This window comes from Tetranychus urticae, chromosome 2 (assembly GCF_039701765.1).
Source record: "Tetranychus urticae isolate SD_2017Ah chromosome 2, NJAU_TeUrti_SD_1.0, whole genome shotgun sequence".
In the NCBI taxonomy this organism is placed as follows: domain Eukaryota; kingdom Metazoa; phylum Arthropoda; class Arachnida; order Trombidiformes; family Tetranychidae; genus Tetranychus; species Tetranychus urticae.
Window position 1 is genome coordinate 18,472,199 of NC_142959.1, and position 26,082 is coordinate 18,498,280.

Genomic DNA, 26,082 nt, shown 5'->3' on the forward strand with positions numbered 1-26,082 from the left:
CTAATTGTAACGCCGAGTTGAGTTTATGTGAAGTTCAAGGTGAAACTGGTGATTAGGTCAACTTTTGCCTTCAAAGTCGGTTTTAATTTTAGTTAAAGATTGAGTTGGAACAGAAAAGAATGAAAACTCATAAGAAAACAAGAATAAAGAATTTGATTCTTTACAGTTTTAAACCAGAGAAAAAGGATCCAATTACATAATAAATAGCCGCTCGGAAGGCGTTGAAAAAGTATGTTAAGATGATTAGTGATCAGATCAGCTGGAAACAATCCTTCTCGGTAAACTTTTCACTTTGGTCGGTGGTCGAAATTTATCTAAATTTCATGAATCGACAAAAAGACTTCTTAATCATAAACAAATGTTATTGTGCTTGCGCCTTGCTAGCAAGTAGTGCAGCTTGCTGTTTGTAAACCAGAGCCTCGATAACAGCTACAATGAAAAATGGATAAAAGTTAGAAATGGACACAATTTTTGTAAGATTAAACTTACATTCTCTTATATTAATCTTCTCTTGCGCAATTTTTGCAAATTTTTCAATTTCTTTGTTCAAAAATTCAACTTTGCGTTTAAAATAATCGATTGTTGCTTCTCTGTTCCTTTCAATGTAGTAACCTGTACCAATATCTATCAGAAATCTATCATTGTCCACGATGGTTCCATTTACATACATAGATGCAGTTAGTGGTACTAAAATCTCCGAATTTTTTGGCACTTTAGCTTGACTGGAAACACATTCACCAGACTCTTGATACTTGATTCGAGCATTCTGTAACTGTTGAATAGATGTGGCGAGCAATTCGACTTCCTAAATAAACAATAGATGGATAACGGTCAATTAATTTAAGTAAATAATCCTTTCTCCGTAGGAAACCCTTTTATAAACAGCATGAGATCTAAGAAATAATAATCATCATTTCATACATCTATCTTACCTGATCAAGTTGTTGTTTTAAACCAGAGAGTTGAGGAATAGATAATTCTGAAGATAAATCAACAATTTTACCACTAGTAGCCATTGTTATTTAAATACTTAATGTAATTACAACGAATGTCTTGACAGATTGAAATACAATACAAACAATTAAACCCGAATCTAATTCAAAATTAAATAAGCAGGTTTTCTACTTTACTCTGTCCCTCTATACATAGAAGAGGCTTTAAGAAACTACAGGCGGTATATTCAAAATACAAGCTTCTTACAGATTGAAATTTCCATCTCAATTGTTGAATTTTAAATTTTAAAAGAAAAGAAATTTTAACTAGGAAAGCAATTGAAATCAAATAATAACAATCTTTATTTGAAATAATATTAGTTCAAGTTTAAGTATATTTCTGATTAGTTGGCGGTTGGTTAAATTTAATCAATAATCTGGATTAAGCTTGTGATTGCTTTCTGTTGAATATGGCGGAATGCTTATGAACCGCGTTGACAAATGCATTAAGACATTGTGGATTTACATCAGGGTAAATTCCATGGCCTAAATTGGCAATATAACGTTTAGTTCCAAAGGCTTCAACCATTTCTGAAACGTACAAATCAATATCATCCACCTCACCATATAAGGCACAAGGATCGAGGTTTCCCATTAGAGTAACGTCTTTATGAACCTTTGCACGGGCTTTAGCCGCATCCATAGTCCAATCAATTCCAACAACATCGTACAAATTTGGATCTGCTCCTAAGGCTTCAATGGCGAAGTGTCCATGTAACCCGAAAATGATCATTGGCACTGGTTCCAAATTATCAGCTTTGAGTTTACTTTTGACAGTTTCAGCTATTTTTTTGAGGAACGGATACTCAAAGGCAGTGAACAATTTTGGACTCAAATAGCCGAGGTGAGACTCAAAAACTTGTAACAATTGAGCTCCTGATTTGGCTTGAAGGTATAAATGATCAATAATTTTGTCGGTAATCATTTCTAGTAGTTGAACTGATTCATAAGGATGTTGATATAACCATTTTTTAGCTTTTGAAAAGGTTTTAGACCCTTTTCCTTCAATCATGTACCCCATTAAAGTCCATGGAGCTCCAGCAAAACCAATTAATGGCACTTTACCTTCTAGCTTGTGTCTTGTAAGACGAATAGCATCATGGACATATTTTAATTCAGTAGCTATGTCAACTGTTGCATTCAATTTTTTTAAATCAGCAGGACCTTGAAGTGGTTCAGAGAATACTGGACCAACATCGGGTACCATTGACACCTCCATACCCAAAGCTTGTGGGATCACCAGGATATCCGAAAAAATGATTGCGGCATCAAGTTGAAACTTACGAATTGGCATAAGAGTAACTTCAGTTGCCAATTCTGGTGTTCTGTCAAATTTGAAGTGAAGTTAACATTAAAATAAATCAAGAAATCATGCTTAAGACTAAAAAGAAAATTAATGATCGCTTTACTCTGGATTAATTATAATTGATCTATTACTATGTTAGTTTTGGATTTAAAGGAAATCTTAACAGAGTATAGCAATCTTAACCTAATTAACTTTTTAGCTTAATACTTATATTCAACCATTTGAATCAAATTGGTCAATTTTTTCTAACCACTCAAGAATAAATTATATTGCATGAAAATGAGATCAAATTTATTCTAGTTGATAAAAAGAAAGATAAATACCTGCATAGATCAAAGAAGGCATGATGTTTACGGATTTCTCTGAACTCAGGTAAATAACGTCCAGCTTGTCTCATCACCCAAACTGGAGTAAAATCAGTTGTTTCGCCTTTAATGATCCTAAGAATACGATCATTTTTAAGAGGTGGCCATTCTTCGCCCATTTTGATCAAACGTAATAAACAACTAAACAACTAAAGATAAAATTAACTAAAATTGGCCAAAACCAAATAAAGAAACTAGTTTATTGAAGTTATCATCTGGATCAGAATCTTAGAAAGACTAGTTACGCAGTATTCGGTTACCATGTAATACTAACTTTGTCTATTTTTGAATTTCAATCTAGACATTGAGACGCCGATAAATGACCAAGTTTTAAAGAATTAACAGTGAATAATTATATTAAAGTTTCATGGTTCTGATTAATATGGAATCATATCAGTTGCATAATCGTTCTTTATCAAAAAGTTGGAAATACCGAAAAATAATTAAAACATTTGAATAAACCTCGCTCAAGTATTTTATTGAGACCGACCCTTTTTTATCATGAGAGCTTCCTTTGGGTGGAGTTTGCTGTTACAGCTGGTTACACCCACTTTTTTATACTTTCTGTGCTTTTCAAGCAGAGATTTATTTATATGAGTTATATGAATTGAAAATAGTCTGATTAATTGATTTGTTGATAATCTGTTTATTACATTTGATAAAATAGGTAAGTTTATTGATTGCATGTTTCTCTTAATTTGCGTTAACCCTGTAATTTTGCTCATTCACCACAACTGTTTATTTGTCTTTCTTTCACTTACTTTTCTCTTCTGCTTCTTTCTATTCAGTTATTATAAATCTTTATTGTTCATACGAAGGCCGTCAATGACTCCACCAACTCAACAACAATCACCAAATTCATTTCTCGCAAGCTTAAGTGCGAGACTCTTACAAAATCGCAACATGGGTGGACAACAACATTACCCGTTACCTAATCGTAGTGGTCCCCTGTCCGATTTGTTTGATGCAGCAACCGTTCACAATAACAATCTACTTGCCAATTTTAGAGCAGCCAATACTTCTCATTCCAATTTCGGTATTCCTACGGTCTCTGAATCAGGTCGAGGCCCTCCAAGTGCCCTTGACCTTAGTGAATTTCCGTCTCTAAGTGGTGGTAGTGTTAGCGGTTCCTTATTTAACTCTAATTCTGGAGCACCTGGCTCTTCTAGACCTCCTTACGTCGGTATGGTTAAGGATAATGTTCCAACTAGCTCATCGAGTGGTGAATTTACTATTCTTTCGGAAGATTTTCCAGCTTTACCGGGTTCCACGACAAATGTCCATTCGAATAGCGGAGGAAGCGGGGGTCATGATAATGTCAACCCTAACCAAAATTCAAGCTCAGGATTTAGTGGTCTTCTTAGTTCGTCTAGTTCGGTAGTAGGAAATAACTCGGTCAGTTCTGGTATCGGAACTGGCATAGGAAGAGACGGGAACTCTGGGTCTGGAGGTCAGTCATTGGGATCAATTTCAATTGGACCATCCAATGTTAATTCATCTTCAAATGAAACTTCGTCCACAGGCGGTGCTATAACTGGTAACAGTGGAGTGATATCATCTAGTAAATCCTTAAAACGTGGAATACAAACAACGAAGGAAGGTCGAGTAACAAATATACCCCCAGGGATGGTAACAGATCAGTTCGGAATGGTTGGTTTGTTGACGTTTATCCGTGCTGCTGAATCTGATCCTAATTTGGTCTCACTCGCACTCGGTATTGACCTGGGTACCCTTAAACTGGATCTCAACTCTGCTGAAAACCTTTACTCCACATTCTGCGGCCCTTGGTCTGATCAACCTCTGAAACCTCATGAAATGGACTATCCTGTTCCTCATGAATACTTGATAAACAGTCAAATAAGAGAAAAATTATTGCCTATTAAGTTAAGTCGTTATGGTGATGATACTTTGTTCTTTCTATTTTATATGTTCCCTAATGATCTTATACAAATTGCGGCAGCAAGTGAATTGTAAGTTCGTTTTGATGATTAGTTCTTCACTACATTTGCCAGCTGAGTTTTAAAACTCTATTTTTTCCCTCCTCTACCTAATTTTTTTTATTTCTTCCCTGTAGATACTCTAGAGATTGGCGTTATCACAAAGATGAAAAAGTTTGGATCACTCGAGCCCCTGGGATGCCACCAATCGAGAAAAGTCAAAATTATGAAAGAGGAACTTATTATTTTTTCGATGCCAGCAGTTGGCGACGAGTTGCCAAAGAGTTTCATCTTGATTACGACAGATTAGAAAATCGACCTGTAGCTTCCCCTTACTCTCATGTGGCTAATTTAGTGGGCCAACAGACAACACCTACCGGTAGTTTAGTCTCTCTGTGAAACATAAACTAATTTTCTTTTCCCTCCATTCCTTATTCCCTTTTTCCCTCCCTTACCTTCCTCCACTACTTTTTTATTGTCACATTTGTAAAAATCAAGGAATAGATGAGCATTTTATGAAAGATGCACTGTGGCTTTTTGGTCATTTACTTAAATCACATTTTTCGTCCTCTTCAACACCTAGAGCATAAATGCAAAAGAAAAAAGAACAAAAATTGAGACAATTTTGTTATTCTTCGTAAAAACAATCACTCTTCACTTCGTTCTTGTGTTATTTTATCTTATCAGCATTTCATGTAATGAAATTGATTCATTATGAGTTATATGAAATGAAAACGAAATTGCTCGTGATTAATTTTTATCTAAAAAATTAAGTCAGTAGTAGAGTTAGCCCAGTTGAAATCGAAATTTTCGACAAACTGAAGAACGGTGTCATTGGAACAAGTTATCAATAATAGCGACAGTCAAAAAGTTCTTGCAATCATTTTAGTTTTCTGCCGATTACAATTCAATATGGAAGGAATATGCTAAATAATCAAAAATGAAATCAGCCAAGAATGTGATTATTCCAATCATTCTTGTTTGATCAACAACTCGGTTTTCAAAATAGAGTAAAAAATGCAATTTGATTATCGATCAATTTTGGGAAATCGGACAATTTTCTTAGCTAATAGTGATCTCAACAATTGGTTTCAAATTTTACAATCTGGACATAATTCTGGAATCTTGAAGAGCAATTAAATCGATGGCGGCGAAATCTTAACCAACTTTCAATTCAACCTTATTTCAAAGATTTATCTAGTGTAAAATGTTTATCAAATGATGAGCAAAAATGGTTCATTGATAAACTGTAAAAAACTAAAATTGAAATGATTTATCCATGAATTTGCCGTTTAGATGTTTAGGTTTATGTTCATCAACAAGCATTGGTTTAAAAAAATTCAATTGGTAATCCTATTCTCATCTTGATGGTAAATTCATTTGGCAACTTGCTAAGCCTGCGTCTATTTTCATCAAGATTTCCCAAAGACTAAAATGAAAATGAAAGTGAAAATAATGATGATGATGAAGATGATGAAAATAAATGGTGAGCTTGAGTAAGTTTGACGATGAACATAGCGAACGGAAGTAGAGTTTAAGTGACACTGGGAGTGTTTTCACTGTAAACAAGCTGAAGATATGAAAGAGATGATGAGTATGAAGATGAGAATGAAGATGAAAAAAAAGCGAGTGCGAGTTGTTACGTATAATCAGAATGGGCGATGAATATAGCTTTTGTTGTTACAACTAAATTTGGATTGAATCTGGAATAACTTTGTTATCATCCAAAAGCTGGAAAAATTTCTTCAATTTCTATTTCAGTTTCTTTTCTTCTTTTTTCGCCTTTCTTTTGCTTTCTTCGCCATCTTCTCAACTTTTATCGTTTGTTTCCACATTTTTAACTCAATATTTTTGACTCAATTTTACTTTCATTCAGCTAAATTAACAACAAGATCAACTGTGTTTACCTCGCGTACAACCGTTGCGATTACATATTTAAACACATCATATTTTTCACCTTGGCTTCCAACTTGATTCATTAAAGTGTTTCTCTAACCACATTTTAACCCAACGTTAACCATTTATCTAAATTGTTACATAATTATCAACAATAAATAAATTTATTTTGTTATTAATCTTTTGTTTATACCAATTATAACAACCAAGACCAACTAATTTTGTACATGTATCAACTTGTTTACCTCTCAATGATATGAAGTTACATCGAGTCTATAGGAATATATATCCTCACAAAATTTTACAAACATTGATTACACTTTTTTTATTAATTTGTGATACATCTTATGCTCGGAAACCAGCATTTCCCTCTGAGTTTATCCAAGAATTAACTGCCAAAGAGCTTGAGAATCAAGTTGACCAAGGATCTACTCTTCTTGTCTTCTTTTGTAAGTATTTTAACCACCTTCATACACAAGCCATCTAATTATTAACCAGTTCAGATAGACAAGCAATTAACATCTAAATTAAGTGATGATCAGTTGAAAATATATTGATACATGTTGATGCTAAAAAATGTTTACTCTTGATAGAGATACATTTAGGTTTGTGTGAACTTAACAATGTGACTTTAACTGAGCAATCAATTTCGAGTAACAATTTTTTCATTGCTTTTCCTTTGAACATTTTTAAGACCTAAGTGACCTTAACTTGATGTGTATTTGTGAAAAATATGAGTTGTATATGGAATTCAATTAGCAAATGTGAATCTAAGGTTAACCAGATTTACTGTTGTTAGACCAAAAGTAGGTTGAGATGAAACAGTTGAGCAAATGATGCTTTAAACCAAGGTTGTTCAAATTTTTAAGCACTCATTGAAATAATATCCACGAGCGACAATAAGATTAAATGATTGCAATAAAACATGTTTTGTATTTTTACACATCAATATCGTTGATTTTTAACAAAACTGTTTTCCAAATCATACCAATCAAATGTAATCTAGGAAAGGAAATTTGATTCATTGTTAAACTTGACCTTCACTGAAATATCAGTTCATTCAGATATTTTTCCATCTTTTTCACAATTAACTTACTTTTTTTGAACCAATCTGATTGTCGTTCATTTTAATTTCAGATACACGATCATGCACTGAATGTAAGGACTTGCTTCATGGATTAGAAAAGGTTGGAGTTTAATAAAGATATTTCCTGAAATGATTAACTAATTACTTTGGTTATTCACAGATTTATGATGATGTGGACAAACTAAAGGTCAATTTTGTTAAAACATCAGAAAGAGCTGGAGCTAAAAAATTTGACATTACTGAGTTTCCCAGTTTGGCTTACATTAAAAACAGAGAGGTTACAGTTTATGAAGGTAAACCTTTTTTTAATTTCATCTTTAAACCTTTCATTTTGTTGGTCAAGTCAATGGACTTGGTGGTTACTGCTAACATCTCTTAATAATTGGATTCGGACATTTTTACAGGAGATTTAGCCAAAGAGGACTTATTACTGGAATGGGTAATTTCAATTGACTCTTTGGATTCACCAGAGAAAATTGAAGAAGTCAATTCCAAAAATCTACAAAAATACATTGATACACATGACTACATAGCTGTCTTATTCTGTGAGTATGATTAACATTCACTATTGAATCTGAAAAAATAATCAATCCATTTTTAATTGCAATGTTATTCCCTTTTTTCCAGCTCAATCTTAGCAGACAATTTCAATACATTTCCTGCTCTCATTGAATCATTCATATCTTTGAACTGCAAATCCAATTTTACCCACCAACTTAACATTATGTTTGATTTAGTAAAATAAGAGCGCTTCTTTTGTAGGTTTCAAATTGAGTTACAGCACACAAAACATGCACTTTGTCCCAACTTTCTGATCATTATTCATATTATTATTATTTAGTAGTGATGAGTAGTTCAATAAGCTCAAAAACTGTGAAATTATCTTGAAGAGACAAAATCTTCGAGATGAAAGTTTAGTTTAGAGTCTTATTGTAAACTTAACTTGTCCCAGCTGATCCGCAACCCATTATCAACAAAACTGTGTAATGAACACCATAAATTATCCTGCAAAGATTATTTTATTTTTTCTTTGATTAATTACTTGTTAATACAGGAGATATTTATTTAAATTTGATTATATTAACTTACATATTTCATCTCTTTTTTTTGTTTTTGTCCTAAACTTTCCTTTTCTTGTTGGCTTCACTTCAACAGATAAAAATAACTGTAAAAAGTGTGAAAAGGTATTACATGAATTAGAAGAGATTGATGATGATGCTGATCGTAAAGGAATCAGTTTCGTCAAAATATCCGATCAAAGTTTGGCCTTTGAATATGGACTTGAAGATCTTCCTGCTTTGGTTTACTATCGTAAGAGGATTCCAATTGTTTATCAAGGTAAGTGTCTATCTATACTTTTCAGGTTTACCCTTTGCTTTACCCTTTGCTATTCAATTCTTCAACAGGTGACTTGGAAGACGAGTTAGCAGTTCTTGACTGGTTAGTTGACTTCCGTGACACCGCTGATGATGAAAACGAGAAAGATTCCTTGATTGAAGAAGTGTCAACCAAAGTACTTGAGTCTCTCATAGAAGAGTCTGAACACCTTGTCGTCCTTTTCTGTAAGTTGTTTACTATTCAACATAGGCCTTGCATTTACGCAGAGTTCATGTAAGGCTTGACATAGAGTTTTACTTGAGACTTGATAATTTTTAGAGCTTTTAATTTAATTTCTATTCTTTATCTAATTTTTATTCTTAAGATGATGACACTCAGGAAAAAAGCAAGACAGTTTTGCGAGAAATGGAAACCATTGATGATGATTGTAGGCAACATGGAATCTTGTTTGTGAAAACAAATGACCGAGAAGCTGCTCGGCAATTTGGCATCGACAATCATGAAATGCCTTGTTTAGTTTATTTTGAATCTCAGATACCCAACTTTTATTCAGGAGATTTAACTAAAGAGGACCAAGTTCTTGATTGGCTTGTTCATCAACAAGCTTCAGATGAGATTGAAGATGTTTCAGACGTCGTCCTTCATCAAATTGTCTCCAACAAATCTCAAGTTGCTGTCTTATTCTGTAAGTATCACCAACACAGAACTCTTTTTAAATGGATTTGTTGTTTGCCATTGATTGATTATTTTCTTGTCATTCAACATCGTAAATTTTATCATCTAATTAATACTTCTTGATGAAATTTTGATGACAACGTTTCTTATATAAAATTTTAATTAGCTTAGCTAGACTGTTCATAAAAATTTTAGATCCAAGGCAAAACTTGTTTCTGTGCTATTAAATTTATCGATTTCATGATTCACACCGAGATTTAAAACCTAAGATTAAGGAATGAGATAACTTAACAGATGATCATTTCAAGGATCCAGGTTTGTTTTTCAGTTGATATTCACGCCAATTTTTGGTTTTGTTGCAGTCAATTTGGATACGAATTGACTTGCTTTTTGAGTCTGTTAGAAAATGATTGAACTATTTATAGTCACTAATAAGGTGTCGTATCCCAAATTTCAGAAAGTTTGACTGTAAATTTTGTATACTATGGATGTAACTACTATGGATTTTGTTTAACCATTTGAAACAACAAACGATACACTACGTACTGTATGCTTAAAAATAGGTCAAATGATAGATTTTTCAGCTTAAATGTTGGTAGTTGAGACATTAAGTTCGACTTTTACGACAAGATAATGTTATTGCTTCTAAGTACAATGCTATTCATCTTTTCATCAGTGGTCTCAATCTTTGACATTTCAATACTAACTGTAGCTTATTGCTGCAACTTGAGCTGTAAAGTAATTTTAGATATTGAATTCCAGAAAAAAAAATCTTTGAAGCTGTAGCAAATGCTTTCTGTGGCATTGGCGAGACTTTAAGTTGATTTTACCTGCATTTTCTTAATCATTCAAAACATTGTAATTAAGAACATCTTAGGATGCAAATTTTTTATTTGCAGGTTTCATTCATCATTTAAAGCATTGAAGCTTTAACCATTTCAATTATAGATTCTTGTTTAACTAAAATGAAATTCATTTGACTTTATTTTTGTAATAGATGATAAGGATGATCAAAAATCTCTTGACGCCATCAGAGAATTGGAAAACATTGATGATGATTGTGATAAACTTGGATTACCATTTATCAAAATAGACGATGCTGCACTAGCCAAAGAGTATGGTATAGACGATGAGTTACCAGCATTAATTTATTTTGAGAAGCAAATTCCTAACCTTTATGATGGAGATTTGGAGAAAGAGGAAAAAGTCTTAGCTTGGTTACAGAAGCAGCTCAATTCAGATGAAATAGAGGAAGTTTCAGATAAAATGCTTTACGCTTTGATCGAAAGAACTGCTCACATAGCAGTCTTGTTTTACGACTCATCGAATCGAAAGTCAGCTGAGATTCTTCGGGAATTGGAGCATATTGATGATGATTGTGACCGCAATGATATCGTCTTTGTGAAAACCAATGATGTTGAAGCTGCTGAAAAATATCATCTGAATAAATTACCTGCAGTTGTTTTCTTTGAAAATGAAGTTCCAGCGGTTTATGAAGGTGATTTAACCAAAGAGGAAGAAGTTCTTAAATGGCTGATTGAACAACAAGCATCAGTTGAAATTGAAGATGTCAATTCGAAAACCTTGGAAACTTTGATTTCCACTGCCGATGCAGTTGCTGTATTATTTTATGATCGAGACTCACCCAAAAGTGCCATCGTACTCAAAGAGCTAGAAAATATTGACGATGATGCAGATAAATACGATATACCGTTGGTAAAAATCGATGATGATAAACTAGCTAAAGAATACGGACTTATGGATGAATTACCAATTTTGGTTTACTTCGAGAATCGATTACCAACTGTCTATGAAGGTGACTTGACTAAAGAGGAAGAAGCTTTGGCGTGGCTGATTAAACAGAAGACAGAAGATACAATTGAAGAAGTAACAGAGGAGATTCTTGAAGATTTGATTGAAGAATCGCCTTATATTCTAGTCTTCTATGCACCAGACAATTGTAAAGAGTGTTCCCAGATTTTAGCAGGCTTGGAGCATATTGATGATGACACTGATGAACACGGAATCTTGTTTGTTACCACAGATGATGAAAATTTAGCTCGTAAAAATGGAATCAACACTTTTCCAAGTTTAGTTCTGTATCGTAACGGCAAACCAACTGTTTACAATGGAGATATGAAAAAACCAGATGATGTTTTGAAATGGGTTACATCAGAAGAGGCATTGAGTTCACGGGATTCTATTGAAGAACTAAACAAGAAAATGTTGGATAAATTATTGACCCGATCGCCTTATGTTGCTGTTTTGTTCATCAAAGACAAAGGTTGCTCTGAGTGTGAAAAGGTTTTGTATGAATTGGAAAAAGTTGATCATATTGCTGAATCAAATGATATTGATTTTGTTCGCATAGAGGATACTGATCTAGCGAAAGAGTATAATGTTGTCGCTTTTCCTGCTCTTATCTTTTTCAAGAACCGTTTCCCTCAGTTTTATGAAGGTGATCTTAAAGATGAACATGCTGTTCTTGCATGGATGGTTGACTCGAAAGGATCTAAAGAAGATGTTATTGAACAGGTTGACAGGAAAATGTTAGAAGTTTTGATCGAAGATGTTCCTAACATTGTTGTATTCTTTTACGAGGATGGTGACTGCCCTGAATGTGAGAAAATATTGACTGAATTGGAAAACATTGATGATGATACTGATAAGATAGGAGTTCATTTTGTTAAAACAAATGATATCAATTATGCTAAAGAAATTGGAATCACCAAAATTCCAACTTTAGTCTACTTCGAGAATGGATCTCCAAGCATTTATGATGGTGATTTAACGATTGAAGAAGAAGTTTTAGAATGGTTGATTCAGCAGAAAAATGAAGACACAATTGAAAATGTAAATCGTGAAATATTGTTCAGATTAATTAACGAAAAGGAATATTTAGCTGTTCTCTTTTATAAGAACAATGACGATGAAAGTGAAGAGATATTGGAACATTTGGAAAATATTGATGATGATTGCTCTGATTATGAGGTTGAACTGATAAAAATATCAGACAATTTAATTGCTAAGAAATACGGAATACGAAACCCACCGGGATTAGTGTTCTTTAGACGAGGTAAACCATTGAAATACGAGGGTGATTTATTCGATGAGGAAGAAGTCTTGGAATGGTTAACTCGACCTGAAAATATGGAATCTTCAGATGCTATTGAACGTGTTAATCGACGAATGTTTGAACGATTATTAGGACGAATCAATTATCTAGCAGTTCTGTTTTACTCAAGACAAGATTGTAAACAATGTGACCGTGCTTTGGATGAATTGGAAAAGATTGATGATGAAGCTGATGCAGCCGGAATCAAGTTTGTCAAAATCGAAGACAATGCCTTGGCTAAAAGCTACGGTGCTTATGCACTACCAGCTCTACTCTTCTTTAAGAAAGGAGATGAAAACGATCCCATTATTTATCCTGGTAATTGACCGAAATTTAAATTTTATTCTAAACAGTTTTATTAATTACTTTTATTCAATTCTATTAGGTGATCTTAAGAAGCCTGATAAAATATTAGAATGGTTAATTTCAATGAAAGATCCAAGTTTGGATATGATTGAGGAAATCGATGGGAAAATATTACGAAAATTGTTGGCAACTCAAGATCATGTAGCAGTTTATTTTTGTAAGTATCAATGTTTAATGTTTGTTTAATTTTCAGCTAATCCATGAAAAATCTTGGCCTAAGATTTTTCAATTACTTGATTTAAGATTCAAGTAAACAAATTATATTTATCTCTATTATACAATGTATAATAGAGCTATAATTGATCAGAAAGTTGGACTCGCGGTTTTACTCTATTATACAAGATCTATTGATTTATATCTCATCAAAAAGCGCTCTTATTTTATAGAGGTTTTATGCATTCTCATTTTTTATTTTGGTTTGGTTTGTATCTTGTGTGTTCCCATTCCTTAAATTGCGTTGCTATTCCTTAACTCCTTAACTAAACTCACTAGACTCTGATGATTGTGAACAATGTCAAGCGGTTCTGGATGACTTGGAAAATATTGATACTGATACGGATAAACATGGTATAGCATTTGTCAAGACCAAAGACATGGACATTGCTGATGAATATGGATGTAAAACTTTTCCTGCTTTGATATATTTCGAGAAAGGAACTCCGTCAGTCTATTCTGGGGATATTTCTGCTGAAGAAGATGTTCTTCAGTGGTTGATTCAACAAAGATCAGAAGATACCATTGAATCTGTAAACAGAGAATTACTTGGACAGCTCATTTCATCGTCTCACTATTTAGTTGTTTTTTTCTGTAAGTATAATCATAATTTATTGTGAATTCGGTGAATAATTTTTTTTCTTCATTGCTTCAGACAAGCCTCACTGTCGAGCCTGTGATATTGTTTTAGAGGAGTTAGAACATATTGATGATGAGTGTGATATCTATGGTATTCATATGGTTAAGATTCAAGACATTCCTTTGGCTAAAAGATATGGAATCAGAAACTTTCCCGCGTTAATGTATTTCAGGAATGGAAATCCTCTTCTTTTTGATGGTAAGAACAAATATTATTGTTTAAAAGACCAATATTTAATGTAATTTAAATTTGTTTAATCTTAGGTGATCTTCGTAATGAAGATTCAGTTCTTGATTGGCTTATTGATGATGATAATCGTGAGCTGCAAGATGAAATTGAAGATGTTAATGGACGTATGCTGGATAAACTTGTCGATGAATCACCATTTCTGGCTGTGTTTTTCTACGACGACGACTGTATCGAATGTTCCGATGTATTGAATAAATTGGAACAAATCGACGACGAACTTGATCATTACGGAATTGACTTTGTCAAAGTAAATGATCCAAATGCTGCTCAAAAATATAAAGCTCATCAAGTTCCTTCATTAGCTTATTTCCGTAAAAAGATTCCCATTTTCTATGACGGTGATTTAATGCAAGAAGATAAAGTACTTGCTTGGTTGACAAGTGAAGATGTTTTTGAACTTAAAGATGAGATCGAAGAAGTTAATCGAAAAATGCTTGATAAAATATTATCAGAAAATGATTTTGTTGCTGTCTATTTCTGTAAGTATTATCATCTCTATCGTCATCAAAAAAAGAAATGCTTAAATTGTGCTCAATGTTTCTTTTTTATTATTTTATCAGATGAAAATGGCTGTTATGACTGTGAGGAAGTCTTGAAGGAATTGGAAAGAATTGATGATGAAGCTGATGATCTTGATATCATGTTCGTAAAAATTCGTGATACTCGTTATGCCAGAAAGTATGGCATTGTTACACTTCCGTCACTAGTTTTCTTCAGAAAAAGATTCCCTTCTATGTACAGAGGTTTGTATTGTTGATCTTTTCTCTACTTTGATTTATCTGCTAACAATCTGATCTAAAAATTTATCTTTTTTTACCTTTCAGGAGATTTAATGAAGGAGGAGGAAGTTCTTGAATGGCTTCGTAAAAATCGTTATCGACACCCTGAGATTAACATATTTATGTATTGTTTGATTGCTGTGACTGTTGCCTTCATTCTTTATACAATTTTTCTTGTCTTTTTCCTCAGACACAAACAAAAGAAAGATTGAAAAAGTTTGAAATTTCGAGTGTATTTTCCTTTTTGAGTGGACAAAATGTGTTCAATTATTTCATCAATTATTCATCCATAATCATCATTTTATGATAACATAAAAAATGGCTAAATTTTGACGACGCATCAATGTTTACAATCATAATCTAATCGTCACTAGTCGAGCTCATTTCTGGTTTCATGCAATAAAAAAATTTTCTTGCTGTTTTTAATTTCATATGGCTAATTGTTTAGTATGTTTACAGTTTTTCTCACTTGATGTTGATTTAACCTTTAATCTTGAATATCTTTTGTAATTAGCCATTACATTTGAGAATTCCATAACAATGATATAATGTATTTCTTTGGCCATCAAAATAAGGCTAACATTCGAAGTGTAAACCGAAGTCTGGAAGAAGTTAGAGTTTAACATTGATTTATATCTAAAGTACAAGTTAAAATTGAATGTCAGGAAATCCAACTGTGAAAGTCCTCACCTTCAATATTTTTCAATCTTTGATTGAATAACAGGGCTTCCTAATCAAAATTCAGTAAACATAATTAACATAGGATTATCATCATTGGACTGCTTTGTCAATTAGGCTTTTCCAGGACAAGTGGGAAATAAGCTTCTCATGTCCATCATCGGCCAAAAATTAAATCTAAATGTCTTTAAATGTATATCTGACATTATTATTTGACTCTCTATGGATTCCCATGAGATTTACAGTTGAGCAAAGTGTCATCAGAGATTACAATGAGCTATTTATGTAAAAAGATTTCATTTTTCTCACTACCAATTAAAAGCTCAATACGCTTACCAGGATTGCAATTGGTATTAACCCAAAAACCCAATTGATATGAAAAATAATTTTCACTTATGGTCTGAAGCGATTGAAAATTACAATCAGCAAGTCGATTTGCCTTCGTAAAGTTCATTATCTTGACAATCAGAATGATGATGGTCATAAAAAATGATTTCCAATGCACTCTTACCAGTCATCTTCAACAGCGCTAACAACGATTGTGTTGAGATAATTGGTCTACAGATACGCGCCAAATCCTAGCTGAACTTAAAAGGTTTATATCTTGAAAGAAAAGAGAGGAAAACTCTGTTAAAACATTGAAACAATCAAACAGTATAACAAAAATAATCACAAACCAAGTTTCTAAACATTATTTCAAGTGCGTTTCTTATCAAAAAAGCGCTAAATCTAAACAAAAGCTTGCAATCTTTTTAAAAAAAATGGAGCCTTTTAAGTCTATTCCTATTGGTTAATATGGAACTGATTTTACCGGTAACTTTCACCATTTCAAATGGAAGACCGGAAATAGTACATCAGCAACCAAATGCGGTACGGAAATTACGGAAACGCCAATTAATTAATTTACGATTTATAATTTTATCTTCTTCTATTGGTTAAGTAATTATTTATTTTAAAAATTGTATCTTTTTATGAGGGTTAATTATCAAATAAAATTGATAAATCTTGATTGTTATTTACTTTAAGCTTTATAAAAATCTTCTTTAGAAATTTTATAGATGGCGCTATGATTGGATTCGCGGTTAAAATAATTTGGAAGCTGATCCAAGTAGGAATCTATTCAGTTATGTGAATCTCCTTTTGAATTATATTCATTAATCTTAATTTTTGTCTTCTTGATTTTCATTGCTTGTGCCGTGATTAGTAATCAATTACATTCCTTCTCCTTAGGACTACTTGTTTGTTAACTTTTAATTTTGTATTTAATCTATCAATATGAGTGACTCTGAAGATCCAAAGAAACAGCAGGAAGAGGAGGAAGAGGAATACATCGTTGAGAAGATTCTGGACAAAAGAACGCGGAATGGAAAAGTTGAATATTTTCTTAAATGGAAAGGATATTCAGAGGGTGACAACACGTGGGAACCAGTAGAGAATCTCGATTGTCCTGATCTGATCTCCGAATTCGAGGAAGAAAGAAAAAAGAAAAAGAATGAAAAGAAAGGTGATGATAAGAAAAGAAAGTCTACTGTTGTTGAAGGAGACAAAAAGAAGAAAAAAGCTGATGATGAACCAAGAGGCTTTGAAAGAGGTCTTGAACCTCAGAAGATTATTGGTGCAACCGATGCCTCAGGAGAACTCATGTTTTTAATTAAATGGTAAGCTGATTGTGTTATGTTTTTGTAAAATGTGCTTGCTGTCCTGACCTATGAGTGACTTGCTCAACTGTTGAAGCAAACGACTATAGACTATGCTGGCGTCAAATTTTAAGCTCTTTAGGTCTTTTTTTCATTTTTCAAGCTTTAAGTAACCAATCAAATAATTTAAACTCTCTTGAATTTTGTAATCTTGAAATTCTTCCTTTGTAGAATCTTATCCATAATCTTTTCTATGCACCCTTTTGCTCATCAGACTTGTTGGTCTGTTGCTCACTTTACACAAATTCTAATCGGTTTTTCTAAATTTTCCCTCCGGTCTTTACAGGAAGGACTCTGAGGATGCAGATCTGGTCCCTGCTTCTATCGCTAATCACAAATGTCCCCAAATTGTTATTAAGTTCTATGAAGAGCGTCTTACATGGCACACAGCAACCAATAATGAGGATAAAGTTGAGGCCAAAGATTAGATCAACTGCGTTCACATTCTTTACTCTTTAATTGTTTCATATTACCTTATCCTTTCTTTTCTAAACATTTAACCCATCGCATTCAGTTTCCATCCTTTCATCAAAATATTAAACAAATATTATTAAATATCATTCCTGATCACTTTTTATTTCAGAACCTGTTAAGACTTTATTATATTACATAACCTTAAATACTCTTCAAAATGTAAGAATAAAAGATTACAAGTGAATTACAAATCAACTCTAATTCAGGCAAGGAATATATGAATTTATTGTTAACATGTTAAAGGTATACAGTGTAGAGTTGATTGGTCGATGTAATTTACATCAAAGGATAATGATGCAAGGTCGATCTAAGGTGTGTGATCAAAATCTGAGTTTGAATATATAATTTTGGTGCTCTTTGGGAAAAAAGTACGTTGATTGATAGGTTGCAAAAAAAGTTATGAACTCGAGTGTTGATTCGTAGTTTCTTTTGATTTGGCCATTGTCATTCTAACTTCTCCTAATACTTGGAGCGGCGTCTTTCCAGTAGCTTGAGCAACTCTATGTTCAATCAAGTAAAAGATATATTCATCGAAAAGCAATCGAATGAGATGGAATGAACCAAAAGAAGAGGCAGAACGAAGAGTGAGATCTCTCATCACAAGTGAGCTATAAAAGCCCCATTTAAAAAAGAATTGCGTCGCTGAGCGCACATCGTTATCTCGAAGGCATGTATCTAAAACTTGTTCACACCACATGCCCCAACGGTCAAATGGATTTTGTTCTTGGAGAAGAGATTTGAAACTTATTTCGATCTGATCGACAATGGAGTCATCACATTGGCACACCCATGAAGCCTGCTCTTGGACGTTTTTAAAATCAACACGGTTTAAGTCGCTTATCATTTGTTGTATTTGTTGTTGGTTTTGCAGAACTGCTTGAGCTGCCGATGATAAATGATTTAAAGATGTGTATCTTCGTAAAGTATGGCTAAAAGCTCCAACTGCAGCTAATTTAGAAGCAACAAATGTTTGGTCGTATCCAACAAGCGCTGCTCCCATCCAATTGTGTATGTTTTTGGCAAAATTACGAATCTGTTGAGTTAATTGTTGGGGAATGGGTTTCAAAAGGTTGGGAAGTAATAATGCAGATATTAAGGAATTGTAAAGTGTATAATCTGTTTGTAATATCCAATCACTCAGCGAGGCTAGAGGCTCTTGATCATTTTCCGCCTCTATACCAGGACTAGAGGTTAATTGGTGTAATTGTTCCAATGTTAAACCAGGAGTTCCAGCCTTACTATTAACATTGTTAGTTTTACATTCATTATCACTGTTGCCACTTATTCCATTTTTAGATGAACTTTCAGCTTGCCAAAATGCTTTCCATAATCCTTCAATAAGGTGAAAATTTAAATTACCAATAGCATTAATTACTTGCTCATAATGTTTTCTATAAGCAGCAGCAAATCTGGTTGCTAGAGCACTTGGTGTTTCGGCATCATTACAAGGAATAGGCTCTTCCGGCCAAACATTGGCTAAAATTGACTTAGGATCACCTAGGTAGCTCTGTAGCAGCTCTGGTGAAGTTGCAGTTAAGGTTGCCTGGTGATTGTCATTTGTTGTCACAACATTGTTATCCTTGATTGACTCTACCCCAGCATCAGAACCGCTCGTTTTACTACGTTTGGCAGATGGCTGACCAGATTCAGGACTACTCACAGAAGTATTGTCAGTTATGCGCGCCAATGGAGATCCGGGTTTCACTCTAATACCATAGTAGTGATACTTTGAATTTCCTCTAGTTCCCAAGCGCCTTGTACGTAATCCGACAAAAACAGAGCGAATAAGTTTACCAAATGAAGCTGCATTCACAGGTTCAATACCTTGTTGTTGACAATGGGTTTGGTAGTGGGAATATAATGTAGATCGAGGCAAAGAAATGCCTTCCGCGGTTTCATAATTTTCTATGAGCCATCTAACCTGAATTACAAAAAGATGAAAATAGGTATGTTAGGGCAGGTCATGGCTGAGAATTTTAAGCAGAATAAGTGTACTTACATGGACAATGTCCGTGTCCCGGACATTTTGAATTTGAAAATTGGATGGAGCAGAAACTGTTCCAATAGGAGCTGAAGCAACAACGGCGATACCACCAGAATTACCTTCTGTTTCTCCAGTATTGGCACCAGTGACTTGAGAATAGATGACGGTTGAATTATTTTCAAAACAAGTGATCGAGGTGTAAGGATCAGTGGTATAGTAAATTGTAGTTAAATTATTATCCTCTTCTTCTGGATTCTTTTTGAATGTATCTTGGGGGTCGATCATCCTGTTGTCTTGTTGACGGTGTTCCAGGGTGACGGTAACCTTAGTACACTCTATAGCAACAATAAAAAAGTGTGGTTTGATTTGCTGAAGAAACCTTGAGCCTTGAGCAGCATTCAGTTGGTAAAGTAGATTCACTATGACTGTGGTGCCATCATGTGAGAGTTTTCACAAGAATTGGTTTTGAAGTCGCAATATTGGAGTTTATTTTCAGGTATTATTTATGCTTAAAACTCGCTTTTTGACCGCGCTATCTGAATCCGTTTAAAATTAAAGATCTTACAAGAATGCAAATTATTAATCTTATTATTATATTCTTATAAAATTTTTGTATGATTAGCACTTAATAAATTTGAAATTGAGATTCTCTTGATTTGCGAACACGCATGTTCTTATTACACACTGATGTTGTAAGTGTAAACAAAATCAGAATATTGAATTTATGGTCACAATGAAACAAAATAAGATAACTCAAGTTTTATCTATTATTAATTATTAAGAATCAAAGTATCTCTGGTAACCTGGATTGATTCGTCGTACATTTAGTTGATTCTTTTCTTAAGTATTTAGCACTTCAACTTTTATCTTGTTTCAAATGACATCTCTGTGTCTTTTTAAATTTCATGCTAGTGAAGTCAAGTTCAGCTATCTTGTATCAGTTTACGGTATGGAATGAAATAATATTAATGGATCATAATATAGTGGATCATAATATTAGCTGTTTACTTTATTATCTTGCCTAATATTTGTTTTTCTCTTTAATAATTTCTTCTTTCAGCGTAAACTTTATTGTTTTTGGATAAGCTAATCAATCAACTTTTACACAACTCTGGCTATGGTGTCAACAGAAAGATTTCAAACCTTGGAAGGCCATACATCTGATATAACCTGGGTTGATTTCAATGGAAATAAAATTGTCGCCTCATCATCTAATGATAAAACTATAAAAATCTGGAAACGTAAGGACGATGGACAGTTTGAAGAAAGCAAAGAGCCACCATTAAAATCGCCTCTAACTGGACACAATTATGGAGTAAACTGTGTAAGATTTTCACCGTTTGGAACAATTTTGGCCTCGGTTTCAACTGATGGATATCTAATTCTATGGAACTCACAGGTATGTATACTCTTAAATCTCATCAGCTGTGACAGTTTAATAATCTCACGTATCAAATAAATTTGGCAGATTTCTTTCCAATCAAAGTTACCGTCATAAACCTCAAATGTTTGACAATATAATATTATTGCTAATCTGCCAATATTTGCTCCGATTAATTGCTAAGTTGACTAATTTTTTAATATGGTCTCTTTTTTAGACTGGTGATCAAGTTGTGCGAGTTGCTAATCCAACAAACTGTGCTATTCGAGTCTGTTGTTTTTCACCCTCTTCGGCCATCTTGGTAACTGCTGGAGATGATGAAAGAATCTGTCTTTGGGATATTAGCACTCGTTCGTTAGTCAGATCTTTGAGTGGTCATGAAGCAATGGTCACTACTTGTGCCTTCTCTCCGGATTCTGCTTATCTAATATCTGGAGCTACTTCTGGAGAGCTTAAAATGTGGGACGCACGTCATGGTCATGGCAAATGTTTGTTGACCATTCCAGAAGCTCATGATTTGGGTGTCGTCTCGTCTGACTTCAATCCTCAATACGAGGTTAACGGTGAGTCTGTAGAAGGTATAGATCTATGTTTTTTATTTTTACCTAATTTTCGATTCTTGCCAACAAAGTCATCAAAGTCAAATTGTACTTTATAAATCATTATTGAAAATTTAACACATAACAGCCAAAGTCCTTGGAATAAGTCTATTCCTAATGCATCAGACAATCGATTTTACCTTCTTTAATTACAATCCAATGGCTGTTAATACGCAAATAATCAATATTGGAAAATATTGCATTATACAATAAATGAATCATTGGTTGGAAGCAGTATAAAATCAATAATTCTTTCATATTGTTAACCTGTCCATTTAATAGATCGTTATTTTACACACTTTAAAATTGTCCTATTCTTAGTTTCAAATTTTCATAATTCTACTTTTTAAGTTACACACACAAAAGATACATTTTATTATTTGCTTAGCACTTGCACGGCTTTGATCACGATATCTCTTAGCAACTAATTTGTTCTGTCAACAATTAAAATTTTAAGCTAATTAATTTTTATTTTATTTTTTTATGTAGTAACAAATGGTCCATTACAAAGCTACTACTTACTCGCCTCTTGTGGTAATGATGATCTAGTCAAATTGTGGCATGTTAAAGGTGGTCTCAAGTGCTCAATAACTCTCTACCACAGTCTTTCAGGTCACAGTGGTAATGTTTATTGTTGTCGTTTCTCTAGTGATGGCTCATTACTTGCATCAGCGTAAGTCTCACGTAATTTAAATCAGATTGATTATCGTTTATCTATCCATTTGATTGCTCACACCATTGATTTGAGTCAATGTTTACTATCTTTTTCCAATAACTTATATGATTGATGATTGCTTTTGTAATATGTAAATTTAATGAATTGATCTAATATCTCTTATATCTCTTATTTACCAGAGCTGGTGACAAGACAATTATAATCTGGTCTATCGAATCAGGAACAATCATACGCCGTTTAGAAGGTCACAATCGATATGTAACTTGCTGTGCATTCTCTGCTGACAATAGTCTTTTAGCAACTGGTTCAAATGATAAAACTGTTATTATTTGGAATCTTCATTCCTATCTTGGTTCACCTGAACCCAATAATGATTCTGAAGCCGACGAAAATGCACCCGTAACAAGCTCTCATAGAGCTTCTTTCAGTTTGGGCACAAATGCTAACCTAGTTTCTCGATGGTCGGTTGAACAAGTCGCACAATGGCTGGAAACTTTGGGATTACCTCAATATACGGATATCTTCATTCAAAACGAAATCGATGGCACTGAGCTTTTACATTTATCTCATGACATGCTCTTGACTATGCTTAAAATTAGTTGAGTATTTTTGTCTTTGCTTGGTTTTTCATTTTTCATAATTCTTTTATTTTGTTTTTGTCTAACAGCTACTCTTGGTCATCGAACCAAAATTCTGCGAGGAGTCCAAGCCTTACGAAATCCATTGTGGCAACATATCGCAAATGAAGACGATATCTCAATGCCCGATGAGCTTTTCTGCCCAATAACTCATGAATTCATGAAGGATCCTGTTGTTGCTTCAGGTAAAAAAATCAACAGAAAAAATTGAGACGCATCGATTAATTTCTTTAAAATCTTTTTCAGATGGTTATACTTATGAAAGACAAGCAATCACCGAATGGATGGAAAATGGAAACAACACTAGTCCAATGACAAATGAGCCATTCGAAGATAATCGATTGGTTTCCAATTTGACTCTAAAGCTCCTTGTCAAGCGATATCAGATTTAACTGATAACCGAAGCTCAGTTCATTAAATAACTTTGTCAAATCCACCATATCTTATCCGAAGTCTTAATTAGGATTGATATTTTACCTCAAGCTTTCTTTGGATTTGCTAAATCTGTGATCAACTTCGTGGTCTCAAAGTATACTTTCGCCTTGAAAATCAAATGCTCGTACATCATCGACATCATAACTTTATTTATCCAAGAGCATAAATTACTGAACTCAAATCCACAAAAATATTGTCGTTGAAATAAGAAATGTTTCAATTCATTATTATTATTATTTGTTATACTTTTATGTCAACTGTTACTACTGTCATATATCAATATTTTATCTATTTTACTAACCAAAACCAATGCATCACCATTATCGCATCAAGGCATCAACAAAGTAACGAAAGTATTATTTGAATTGTGTTTCATAATGATCTGAAATAATTTATTCAATAAATTTTGGTCTTATTTTCAAATGTAAAATTTAAAAAAACAATTTCATGTTTTTCCATTATTAATTCAATCAAAACAAATCTAATGTTGATGTTTATTTGATGATTTATCCTGCACATTCATTGTAATTCATTGTTTTCATAAGTCACTTTAATTGATCAGCTCACATACAATATTTAATTTAATGATGTTCAAATTGTTTTTTTTTCAAAGTATAAAATCCAAAACAAGTTATCATGATTTTTCATTAAAGATTCAATTTCAACTCCAGACATCTAAAGAGACAAAATAAATCGATACTAAAATAATACAAGGCTGGCAATTTTATAAGATTTTGTTTCGTTTAAAAATTAAATTAAATTACTGTTAGAAAATTTACATAAATTAAATGTATTCTTACAATGTTGTTACAACAATTTAACAAATTACCAATTGCCATTTATAAAGCATAATTTTCCAATTCTAAAATAAATAAATTGTAAATCAATATATAAAAATTTACGTCTTCATTTTGTCGGGTTCAAAATTTGATATTTGCTATCTTAGAATCAACCCGTTAAGACTGAAATCTCTTACATGCAATCGCATCAATGGACATTAGATGTTCCATACCAACCCGTTTACCTGGTTATGCCTTCGATAAACAGTCCAATTCCCTGATTGGAACATTCGCTCCACTCTTTAAAAGTCGAACTAATGTGATACTCAAAGGTGCAAATATATCTTGGGTTAGCTGCGATTCAAGAGCAGATTGTTTGAATGACTCTTGTTTCGGTGGACCTCGATTATTACAACTTGACCAGGCCGATATCAACTTTTCAATAATGGATTTTCAACTTCTTGATTCGGTTCAACCAAACATTACACTGACTGTTCCACTTGTTGAAGCTTCCTGCATCTTTTTAACCCACTATCAATCAAATTTAAAGTTAATTCAACTCGACTGTTTAACCAACATTGAAATCATTAATCCATGGCTATTTATTCCTTTGATAATGCTGTTCGTAACCTTAGTCTGGTTGGTCAACAATACTGGACTCATCCAACTACCATCTCACTCCTCTCTATCATCATTCAAATTTTGGTTTATCACCAGTTTATCTAGTAATTTTTACCGGTTAATAACTTTCATGTTCAACAGTCAACATCCAGAAGCTTCAAGAGCCAGTCAAAGGCTTTTAATTGGTTTCATTTTGATTTCCTTGTTCACTCTCAGAGTAAACTATTCAGCTAATTTTCACACTGATCTAACTGTGACAGATAAACAGAATGCTGTTCACGATTTGCAAGACATTTTAAATTACAATTTAACTGGGATTGTTAGTGAAACATCAAGTTGTTATAAGTCGTTGCAGCACTCATCCCATGAAAATAAAAATCAGCTTCTTTCTTCGTTCATTGTGATGAAATATTTTCTTGATTTTCCTCTGATTTTGGACAAACTGACTGATTTTACTTATCTTGGACAAAACTGGGAGCTGGATATTGTAAAAAAAGATTTGATCTTATACAGAGAAAGCGATAGCTCTTGTTCAAAGTTTACTGAGCCTGAAGCTTATGAGCATACAGCATCTTTCGATAAGTCCCATGGAGCCATGTTGGTAAATGCTAATAGTCCAGTCAAGTCGTTCATTTGCCGTCGCTTTTACATTGCCCTCGAAAGTCATCTTTACTCTGAAATTTACAAAAGGCTGCATCCATCCCAAGCTGAACATTTCAGGCGAAAATGTCACCAGAAGAAAAAAAATTATCCACAATTTGTATTCAATCCAATGGTTGGGAGAAATTATCATCTTATTTTAACCATAATTGCTGTTGTACAATTGATTAGTACAATTATCTTTTCAGTGGAACTGTTTGTTTCAAGCAATTGGGCACTCAGATGCTCAAAAATATCTCCAGATCAAGTGTAATTGGATAATATTAAAATGCTTATACTTTTATTTTGAAATAATAAAATTGGACATTATTTCATAAATGAATCAAGCATTTACAGTTTATTATACATAATTGATGATATTATTAATGGCTTGAGAAATTAACTCAAAAAATGGTTTAATATTGATAATTCATAGATTTAATAACCATTTAAATAAACACCATCAAGATGTTTAGAATTGTATTGAATTGTATTGAATAAATAAACTACCGAATCTAACATT

The 26,082-nt window shown here is 33.2% G+C and overlaps 7 protein-coding genes across 11 annotated transcripts; 4 read left to right on the top strand and 3 right to left on the bottom strand.

Moving 5' to 3' along the window:
- Window positions 1–62: 62 nt before the first annotated feature.
- Pfdn5 (prefoldin 5) lies at window positions 63–1,085 on the bottom strand. The gene is made up of 3 exons (XM_015934483.2): window positions 933–1,085; window positions 490–805; window positions 63–429 (listed from the first exon to the last, which is right to left on the bottom strand). Exons 1-3 carry the CDS (start codon window positions 1,014–1,016, stop codon window positions 362–364), a joined length of 468 nt encoding a protein of 155 aa, XP_015789969.1. The 5' UTR covers window positions 1,017–1,085; the 3' UTR covers window positions 63–361.
- Window positions 1,086–1,271: 186 nt separating this feature from the next.
- Urod (uroporphyrinogen decarboxylase) lies at window positions 1,272–2,883 on the bottom strand. Its single transcript, XM_015934482.3, has 2 exons — window positions 2,622–2,883; window positions 1,272–2,317 (listed from the first exon to the last, which is right to left on the bottom strand). The coding sequence occupies exons 1-2, from the start codon at window positions 2,780–2,782 to the stop codon at window positions 1,375–1,377; spliced, it is 1,104 nt and encodes a 367-aa protein (XP_015789968.1). The 5' UTR covers window positions 2,783–2,883; the 3' UTR covers window positions 1,272–1,374.
- A 341-nt stretch (window positions 2,884–3,224) lies between these two features.
- LOC107366858 (CCR4-NOT transcription complex subunit 2) lies at window positions 3,225–5,123 on the top strand. Of its 2 annotated transcripts, XM_015934502.3 has the most exons (4): window positions 3,225–3,330; window positions 3,452–4,113; window positions 4,186–4,633; window positions 4,738–5,123. In XM_015934502.3, exons 2-4 carry the CDS (start codon window positions 3,489–3,491, stop codon window positions 4,997–4,999), a joined length of 1,335 nt encoding a protein of 444 aa, XP_015789988.1. In that variant the 5' UTR covers window positions 3,225–3,330; window positions 3,452–3,488; the 3' UTR covers window positions 5,000–5,123. The 2 variants fall into 2 exon arrangements, with proteins under 2 accessions (XP_015789988.1, XP_015789986.1); XM_015934500.3 differs by having other exon boundaries at window positions 3,452–4,633.
- A 1,037-nt stretch (window positions 5,124–6,160) lies between these two features.
- Window positions 6,161–15,384, top strand: hlk (hulk). Its single transcript, XM_015934444.3, has 14 exons — window positions 6,161–6,945; window positions 7,634–7,683; window positions 7,744–7,876; window positions 7,988–8,128; window positions 8,739–8,921; window positions 8,990–9,145; window positions 9,286–9,606; window positions 10,594–13,029; window positions 13,097–13,234; window positions 13,570–13,884; window positions 13,946–14,128; window positions 14,194–14,658; window positions 14,740–14,922; window positions 15,004–15,384. The coding sequence occupies exons 1-14, from the start codon at window positions 6,753–6,755 to the stop codon at window positions 15,168–15,170; spliced, it is 5,064 nt and encodes a 1,687-aa protein (XP_015789930.2). The 5' UTR covers window positions 6,161–6,752; the 3' UTR covers window positions 15,171–15,384.
- Window positions 15,385–16,771: 1,387 nt separating this feature from the next.
- Window positions 16,772–17,893, top strand: LOC107366810 (chromobox protein homolog 1). Its single transcript, XM_015934450.3, has 2 exons — window positions 16,772–17,294; window positions 17,620–17,893. The coding sequence occupies exons 1-2, from the start codon at window positions 16,912–16,914 to the stop codon at window positions 17,759–17,761; spliced, it is 525 nt and encodes a 174-aa protein (XP_015789936.1). The 5' UTR covers window positions 16,772–16,911; the 3' UTR covers window positions 17,762–17,893.
- A 115-nt stretch (window positions 17,894–18,008) lies between these two features.
- Window positions 18,009–20,162, bottom strand: LOC107366809 (DNA-binding protein RFX2). Its single transcript, XM_015934449.3, has 2 exons — window positions 19,807–20,162; window positions 18,009–19,728 (listed from the first exon to the last, which is right to left on the bottom strand). The coding sequence occupies exons 1-2, from the start codon at window positions 20,074–20,076 to the stop codon at window positions 18,205–18,207; spliced, it is 1,794 nt and encodes a 597-aa protein (XP_015789935.2). The 5' UTR covers window positions 20,077–20,162; the 3' UTR covers window positions 18,009–18,204.
- Window positions 20,163–20,476: 314 nt separating this feature from the next.
- Window positions 20,477–24,188, top strand: LOC107366860 (WD repeat, SAM and U-box domain-containing protein 1). Of its 4 annotated transcripts, none has more exons than XM_015934504.3 (7): window positions 20,477–20,738; window positions 20,852–21,190; window positions 21,390–21,750; window positions 22,261–22,444; window positions 22,627–23,045; window positions 23,115–23,270; window positions 23,332–24,188. In XM_015934504.3, exons 2-7 carry the CDS (start codon window positions 20,909–20,911, stop codon window positions 23,475–23,477), a joined length of 1,548 nt encoding a protein of 515 aa, XP_015789990.2. In that variant the 5' UTR covers window positions 20,477–20,738; window positions 20,852–20,908; the 3' UTR covers window positions 23,478–24,188. The 4 variants fall into 4 exon arrangements, with proteins under 4 accessions (XP_015789990.2, XP_015789991.2, XP_089124036.1 ...); XM_015934505.3 differs by having other exon boundaries at window positions 20,478–20,738; window positions 21,390–21,735; XM_089267910.1 differs by lacking the exon at window positions 20,477–20,738 and having other exon boundaries at window positions 20,774–21,190; window positions 21,390–21,735.
- The last annotated feature ends 1,894 nt before the right edge of the window (window positions 24,189–26,082 follow it).